General features: G+C 21.0%; 1 protein-coding gene across 3 annotated transcripts in view; it reads left to right on the plus strand.

The window, feature by feature from the left end:
• The window catches only part of LOC102671944 (proto-oncogene tyrosine-protein kinase receptor Ret), a 200808-nt gene that overhangs the window by 162462 nt on the left and 28796 nt on the right, over positions 1-9550 (plus strand). For all 3 annotated transcript variants that reach the window (XM_031510403.1, XM_006615504.2, XM_006615503.2), the window contains 4 exons: positions 174-309; positions 2467-2723; positions 7109-7280; positions 7410-7507. In XM_031510403.1, coding sequence (XP_031366263.1) covers positions 174-309; positions 2467-2723; positions 7109-7280; positions 7410-7507 — 663 coding nt within the window. The remainder of the gene's footprint in view (positions 1-173; positions 310-2466; positions 2724-7108; positions 7281-7409; positions 7508-9550) is intronic.

The following is a 9550-nucleotide window of genomic DNA, read 5'->3' on the forward strand; positions in this document are numbered from 1 at the left end:
TATTATGAACAAAATCATTCCATTCGATATATAATTAATATTATATAATTAATTATAATATATAATTTTAAAATTACAATATTTTTTAACAAAAATAAACGTATATTCGGATATTTTTGAGTGATATTGTACACACCTTATCAAGAAATTGATAGGATTTCGTTAATATACAGGATATGTGTTTTTGGAATACATCAAGATATAGAATTTATGAAAATCAACCAATTGCGATGATCGGCACATTTGGACCTGGATTTTATACTAATATTTGCCCGAATTTTCATGTCACCGATTACAAACTATTAAATGGCAAGTGTTATACTCAACTTTGACCTTTTCTGCACAATCGAAAAGGTCTTACTATATTATCTATTTAAATTTTAAATTTCATATAAATTAAAAATGATAAAAAACAATATTAAAATTATTTGTTATAAAATTTAATTAATTAATTAAAAATTATCTACATTAAAATAATTTATTATTTAATGTACACACAAATCACAATCTTAGAATCATATATTTTTAAACTGAATTTATATTTTACATGTGTATTGCGAATAATTTAAAAATTAAAAATAAAAGCTAAAATTTTTTAATTACAATTTTTTAATGTCAAATGATTAAATGATTAAATTTATTTTTCTAATATTTAAAATATTTAAAATATAAATTGAAATAATGAGTTAAATTAATAAATTTAACTTTTTTAAATAATTATTTATAAAAAAAAAAGTATTTTCCAATCTGGATGACTTCTTTATTACTTATACTTATACTTCTTTATTTTTCTATATTATCAAAATATATGTGAAAATATTATAAAAATGATTTTCATAAAATTTCAAAATCATTACTGAGAGTAATGATCTTGACAGCATGTTAAAAAATCATCGAAATCGAAGAATGATATCTTTTTTTTTATATACAATTTATCTAAAAAATATCTAAATAATATCTATTTTTTTTACTTTATAGAAAAATGTAAAATATCAGGGAGAACAAAAATTTTTTCATCACTAATCGGTTAAAACTTTGAATTCAATAAAGAGAAGAATTGGGATCATTGGCGCTATTGTTAGTGAAACTTAATAGAAGATCTTGATAGTTATAGATAATAGAATTATGAAGAATTAATGAAGCTCAATTTAATTTTCTCTTAGTTCTTCTATATAGAAAGTCGACATTTGAATAATTCATTTTAATTCATAACAAAAATATTAAATTGTATAAGTTCATTTGCATTAAAAAAGATTTTATTGTCTGGTTGATGAAATCATAAAGAAATATTTTATTATAAACTTAATTATATAATTAATAATGAAAAAATAGAAAAAGTAAATGAAAAATAAAAACTTCAAATTCAACCAAAACAAATTTTTCTTCACTAAGAAAAACATTTATCTATAGATTTTTTTCAATAATGCGATAAAGAAATATTTTTACTTATCATTTTCACAGATTTTGCTTAATTTGATTTTTATCTATTTTATAAATTGTAAAATTCTTTCAATGAAAAATATTCCAAAAATCAAAGAAATATATATATGTATATGTGTATCATACATTGAATTTTTTAAAAAACTTATAAAAAACAAAGAGCTTTATAATAAAGAAATAATTAAAAGTAATTATTGAGAATGCATAAATAAAATCGATTTTGAAATATATTATTGCATATTGTTTTAGATATGCATATTGTTTGTAAATATTCTAAATAACTACTTACTTTACACATATTCGATTTCAGTTTTCAAAATATGTAAAAATATTTTTGATATTAAATTTAAAATAAGATATTGGATTTTTAATTTCATGAAAAAAAGGAAATCTCAAAAATAAGAAATAATATATTTAGTATTTTTATATATAAAAAAAGTTGTTAAAATGATATTTTTAATAAGATCATTGATTTAGAGATATATATTTTCAACCATATTTTCAATAATTTTGTATTTCAATTATTTAAAAGATAATAAAATATTATAAAATAAAGTGAAAAATATATAATTGGATAGATAAATTTTATAAATATATCAGTTACTTAATATTTTTATAAAAAAATACAAACGAACTTAAATATAACATACAGACATAAAAATATTTATCATACACAATATAATAAAATATAATAAAAATATTTACTAATTACATTGAATATTCACTCTATATAAAATGCAAATTAAAAATAATCTTTACAATAATATAAAAATAATCTTTTCAAATTGTAAATATTGTTTATCTATAATACACATCAAAAATATCAAATATCTAAATTCATCATAATCTAAATAATTTAAAATGTTTAAAAATCTTATAAATTGTCAAGCTCTCCGACATCCTCTCATTCAAATGAAAAAATAAATCTATCGAACGTGCATGAACAATTATCTTTAGAATTATTAGAGAATTATCTGAAAATTCATGAAAAACCACGAACATACGAATTCCCCATAATTCTTTTAGGTACAAAATATTTTCACGTGACGAAAAACACATTATTCTCTAACGCATTACTGGACAGAGACTCGTTGGGTCCAGCACCTGGAGGGCCAGGTCCCCGTGTCGTCCTTCAAGTTCAATGCGTCGTTTGGGAAGAAATCACCGGTATACAATACGCGCCCATCAACACTTTGCATATTGATATTTTGGACCAAGACGACAATCCACCGATGGCTCAGGGAAATGATTCCATAGCTATAACGCTCCAAGAATTCACCACGGTGAGTGAAGACGCGATGAATCGTCTAACGATGGTAACGCGAATCTCGTTAACTGAAATGTTAGTCGAGCGAATCTTGACTAAACTCGCTCATCCACGAACGAAAGCTTAAAGAATCGGACTTAATCAGTGGCGCATTGTTTCCACGATCGCGAGGCATTGTTTCTAACGGCTGCCGTGAAAAGATGCGGAAACGACGAACACGACGGGTACCATTCCGAAGAACGGGGACAGGATGGACGAAGGAAAACCCTTCGGGGGCTCATCTTGATTAAGCTCGGATCTCTTTTTTACTTTCGCCGCCTATCATACATTTCCACTTTCCCCAACATTTTTCTACAGGGTGTTTCGTTTAACTGGATGCGCTCGAATATCTCACGAAGCACTAAACGTTTATCGAAAAAAAAAAAAATGGGCCTTCATTTTGTACAGGATAATCGATTTTGTAAGAATAATAAGAAGAAGGAAAAATAATAATCTTGTATATATATTACAAACATGTACAATATTACGAATGTATACTATATATATTATTCGTTATTTGAGAAGATGTAACAAAATGGCAGAGGGGAAATGGAGGATTTCCGTTTGCTTCGCTTGAGCGCATTAGTGTTTATATAATAAGATTCTCGTAAACTATGAAGATACATTTTGTCAATAGTTTAACACTCTACTTGAATTTAACTGATGCTTTGATGTCGTCATTACCGCATCGTTCTGTTCCAATCACACTCGATATGTTTGTTTGTTTTCTTTGTCATTTGATTGTAGATGTGACTGTTTTGATCAATTAGAGAAATAAAGATATTATTAGATAATGAGGCAATAGTTTTGCTTACCATCTTCTTATAAACGAACAGTATATATAGCATTTAAGAAGTATTTCATATTTTGATGTCATATAATAGAATATCATGTTATAATTTTTACTAATATTTTCATTATCATATTATTTATCATTATTAATAATCATTAATATTGTACAGTATTATTTATTATTGTTGTATAATGAAATTGTACACGATTAAATAAAATTAATTATATTCATTGATAATATATATATAATATTCATTGATGCGATATTATGAGATAATATCTTATTATTTATGTGTTGATATTGAAATTAATTTGTTTTGTTGCACGTTTTCTAACAAATTTTGCGGTTTCATTTTGTACAAAATAAATATGATTTTATAATGTATTATAATATATATAGATAAAAAAGTTTTAAGTATGAATCCAATGTTATAAATATTTTTGTGCAGAAACTTTGGATTTAGGTTGAGATATCTCGAACTCAGACTATGTTTACTTAACTGTTAATCATAGTGATAATTTCGTTAATTTTAAAACTGGTATAAATATCCAAACCATCGATAAATAAAAATTTAAAAATGCAAATCTGTAAGAATTCTTTAGTTGAAAAAATATCAATGAATTAAATAATTGTAATGAAATAGATTTATTTGAGTGATTACTGCAAACTATCTAAAATATTCTTTTATCTAAACCTAAATAAAATATAAAATAAAGAAAATTTGTTTTCTAATTTTCTGCAATTTCTGCTATTTTCGCATACAATTATTAGCATATTTATATTTTTAAAAAATAAAAAAAAATATGAAGAAGAATAGAAAAAGATTAATAATAAATAGAAAGAAGATTTTTTAATAGTATCACAATTATAATCGGATTGATTTTTTTGTTAATAAATAATATTATCAATTAGAAGTAGAATGATCTTATAGATTTTTTTTATATTTTATTCAAAATAAAAAATTCTTTTCATGCCACATCTCTTATATTTAAACAATATCTTGTCAAAAAATCGTATTTATTTAAGAAATATGATTAAAAAATTCAAAGACTGAAAAAATCTTCAATAATTAATTCACTAAAAAAATTTTCATTAGAAATGAAAGACATATTTGCTTTATTGACACCGTTTCCAGTTAAACAAAACATACAAAATCTAATATACGCATCTAAAAAGTATTAGTTATAAAAGTATTCATACACTAATTTACCAGAAAATTTATGTATTTTAAAAAATTTGATTTTAATGAGAATTTTGTAATGGATTGTAAAACAGTTTATTTTTAAAAAATCTCGTATGAAATCAATTTTGAAATTTAATTTTCAATTTTATCATTTTATATTTTATATACAATTTTCTCTGAAAATATATATGACAAAGGCATCATTATGACAAATAGCAAATTTGAATGTTTTATAGTTTAAAATTTGTTTTTATTCATATTTTTTCGTACTATTATATATTTGTACTATTAATAGTATTAATTAATAATATTAATAGTATTAATAGTATTAAAAAATAAAATTTATTAAAAAAAATTTCTCCATATATAACACAATGATTCAAAACAAAATTATTGTTGATTTTATATAACTTATAAGTTGAATTCGTATAGTATATGTATGAATAATTTTGATTGATTATATATATTTATCAGTAAAAATTATCCTTGAAATAATTACAAGAAATTATCTTTTTAGTACGAAACCGCAATTTAAATTGGAATATTTTATAAATCAATAATTTCTTGAGATAAATAGATTAATATTTTTTTATACCAAAAATAACAAATAAATAAATTAATATATTCAAAATTATATGATTTCATTTAAAAAAATAAAATTAAAATCTTTAAATATTCAATCTGCAAAAAAATTGTTTATATAATATAATTAATTAACTTTTATTAAAACATTTCTTTTTGATAACTTAAATCCCTTGTGAAATATTTGAGTATATTCAATTAAACAAAACACCCTATATATCCTATGTTTCGCATACTACAATCGTGAATGCGCGAAACTTCGATTCTCGTGATTCGATCGAACAAATTAGAGAACAAGACAGTTCAAGACAGACAATCTGGAAGTTTTGATAATAGAAATCCATTCCCATTATTTCTTTTCATTAATTTGAATAATGGAGATCGATTCAGAAAACTGAAGTCGATTATTTACAATCAGTCACAAAAGTCTTCATATGTTATTTTATAAAATTTGCCTATGTTGACAAATCTGATTTTAATAAAAATTTATATATATATAGAATATAATATATTATGTTTATATTTATGATTAAGTTATGCATAGAACAATTTATTTTTTGAAAAAGAAATTTCATATAAATATATGAAGCCTAAATAATAATAACGTTTCATAAAACATTTAAAATATGTTATTTAAAACATTTCATATAAATTGTTATTATGTATGAAAACTTCTATCTGATTGTAATTTCTACTCAAAAGAGATTCTTTTTAGAAATGAATCACTAAAAATCTTGAAATTAAATTTCAAAACTTTGTGCTATTTTTGTGTTGTGTTGGTTTAAAACTCTTGAGATATAAATAACTTACAAGAATATTATGATAATATAAATTTATTTATTTAATTAATTTATTTTTATTTAATTATGAATAAATAATATACTGAATTTATTCTTTAATATTAACGATTTCATTAATTCATTTTATATTGATATAAGTAATTTTCGATTAATACGATTTTTTAATTGATTTTGTGCTATATTTATATATATATATACATGTATTCATTACAAGTTTTATTATTCATGTAATGAATCATATAAATGTAATGATTGTATTGAAAATAATTAAAGAAATTTCATTCTGCTGATAATTTTTTTATTTATATATTGTTATATATTGTTATTTATATATTGTTATTGTTGTTTATTTATATATTGTTTCTTGCCAAATATATCGAAATCAGTATATAACAATAAACTATTTTATAATAAACAGTATATAACAATAAAAACTTTTATGATACTAGTAAAAAACGTGAAAATATATGAAAATCAAATCAAAAAGTCAAATTCAAAAAATAATTCTTTTTAGAAGTATTAAAAAGAAAACTTTAAAAATCATACAATTGAAGTTTCATTCAAAAGTTGGTATAATTTTTCATTGATGAATTTTCATGTAATTCAAGTATCATATTATTCAATATTTATTATATATGAAAAAAGAACATTTAAATATTTTGCTTTTTGCAAAACATAAGTAATACATGAATATATTATATAACATTGAAAACATTTTTATGAATATTCCAGAAAGTAATAATGCAATATATATAAAATTTGAATTTGCAAAAATTGTTCAAAATATTGTCTCTGTTAATGTATTTCAATCGAAATCAATGTGTAAAGTGATCTCTTTTCTGTATAATTATCAAAGTCATAAATATCCACGTATATACATATAGAATGTATATTTGAGGCTGATCATCAATTCGTTGTACAATTCAATGCGGTTAAACGATATTTTACTGTATATATGCTATGTATAGTTTACTAAACTATTCATTCATCAACTGTATTGACAGGGTGATAAATTAGTAGACGACAACAAACTAATACTAAAAGATGCGGATACGGAAAGCAGCAATAGATATACTATTCGCATTCTCGGTGATACTAATGATGCTTTGAACTTCACTTATAACACGTTGCCAATCGAAGCTTCGAAAGGAGTACCTTATACCGCCATATTTACAAGTAAGTTCCAATTTTATCTTTCTCTCATCCTCTTTTCCTTTCTCTCCTTCTCTCACACCCGATAATAAAATCTCGACGTGAACCAATTTTCCAACTAACATTCAAGATATTGGTTCTCGTCTGTTACAGGAATTTCCGCAAAAACCACTCTTTTACCAAAGTCTCCTTATCGGATCATTCTTCAAGTAAAGGATGAATCTCTCATTCCAGGATATGGGGAAAATACGGTGAGATTTAATTTTAATTTTTATAAATCAATGATTTGTAAAAAAGAAATTATCATGATACAAATTTTTTCATGGATAAATTATATTAACATAAATTAGAAATTTAATATGTGTGTCACATTTAATGAATCGAAATTAAAAATACCATTTTTTAGAAAAAAATGCGTCTGAGAATGATATCACATTTCGAAATTTTTAATTTTTTTTAAATTTATTATTTTAATTTTTTATTCATATCTTTCCTATATTTCATAAATTCATATTATTATTCAGTTATATTCATAAATTCAAATATTATATATAATATTTGAAAAATTATATTATATTTTTTTTTTTTAATTTATTTTTCAATTATCTTTTTTTTTATAATCATTATAAATAATTTGTTTTGAGATATTATGTATTTTTAAATACTTTTTGTATTTTTCATATTGAAAATATCATTTTAAATTATTTTCTATTGAAATAACATATCGATTAAAAATATAGCTATCTTTAATTTCCAGAAGAGAAACTGCATTTTTCGATTTCTTCATATTTCTTCATATTTTCTGCTGTACATGTCAGATATTCAAAATATATATTATCAAAGAAATACAAGGTTTGATCAAAAAATTTTTATTTATTTCTATTTATAATAATAAATTTATATTTATTTTGAAACAATTATTTATTCATCAATATTGATATGATTCTCTTTAATAATTTCTATTGCACATATGCATACATATAATAATATCTATGTCAGTATTTTTTTCAATTTTCAAAACACATTTGAAATATATTTTTCAATGAAGCCTTTAATTCATTCAATTTTATCTTTATCTTTTGTCATCAGAGATTTAATTTTTCAGTTATAAGTAATTTTGATTTTGATTAAAATAAGACTTTAAAATTTTTATTTTTTTCCGTTTTCTGAACAAATTTTTAAACATATTTTTTGACTTTTTAATTCTTATCTTGATTATAATAATTATAATATATCTTTTATTAAATTTGTATTATAAATTTATTGATATTTTTTTCAAAATGAATATATAAAATGATGTTCATAATTTATAACAAATTATAATTATAAGAAAATTAAGAATTTTTGTAAAATAATAATTTTTTTTAATCTATTCCAAATCTTAACTCAAATTATTTTATTGAAAATTATTTTTACATAATAAAAAACATAATTTGTTGAAAATTAAATTATTATAAATTACTAAACAAAAATTTATAAAATCAATAAAAATAATAATTTTTAAGCAATTTATAGCATCTTAAAAAATTTTTTTATTAAAAATTCAATTTTTAGTATTTCTTAAATAGCATTGTAGAAAACAACTTTTATTTATTATTAAAATTCATGAATAAAGAATTTTGCTTCTATATTTCATTTTATATTTTTTGTATAAATATAACATGACATAAAAATTATGCATGAAATATATACATGAAATACAAAATTTGAAATAGATCTATAACATATTTTCTTTTTTTTTTTATTACAAAAATGCTTTTGAAAAAATTTAATAAAAATTCTTTGCTCGTAATTTTTTTCGAAAAATGGATCAATACTACTTTCATCAAGCATTGATGAATATTTTTTTAGTTTATATTATGTACTATGATTATATAGTTATCATAAATCTAAATTTTGAAATTTCATAAATATTTAAAAAAAAAACAGAATTTTAAAAACGTACTCTTATCTAACAGTACAATGCCTGATCAGTATCAAATTTACATCATATTCTTAGTATCATATTATTATAATTTTTGGTAGAAATTATTTTTAAAATCTATAGATTTTTATATTTTTCGATGTTTATTGCTGTTTCTGTATCAATCAATGAAATTTGCATATAAATGATAAATTGTAAAAACATATTGTTTAATTTTTTTGTCAAACAGATTTAAATGAAAAAGTTATAAAAAGCAATTTTTAATATTTTCTTCGCAATTTCGACCAAATTAAATTTTTCCAAAATTTTTTTTATATTTTGAAGATATTTATTCATTATTTAAATTATAATTAATTTATAAATAATTATA

The sequence above is a fragment of the Apis dorsata genome, unplaced genomic scaffold (genome assembly GCF_000469605.1).
Source record: "Apis dorsata unplaced genomic scaffold, Apis dorsata 1.3 scaffold_225, whole genome shotgun sequence".
NCBI lineage: Eukaryota > Metazoa > Arthropoda > Insecta > Hymenoptera > Apidae > Apis > Apis dorsata.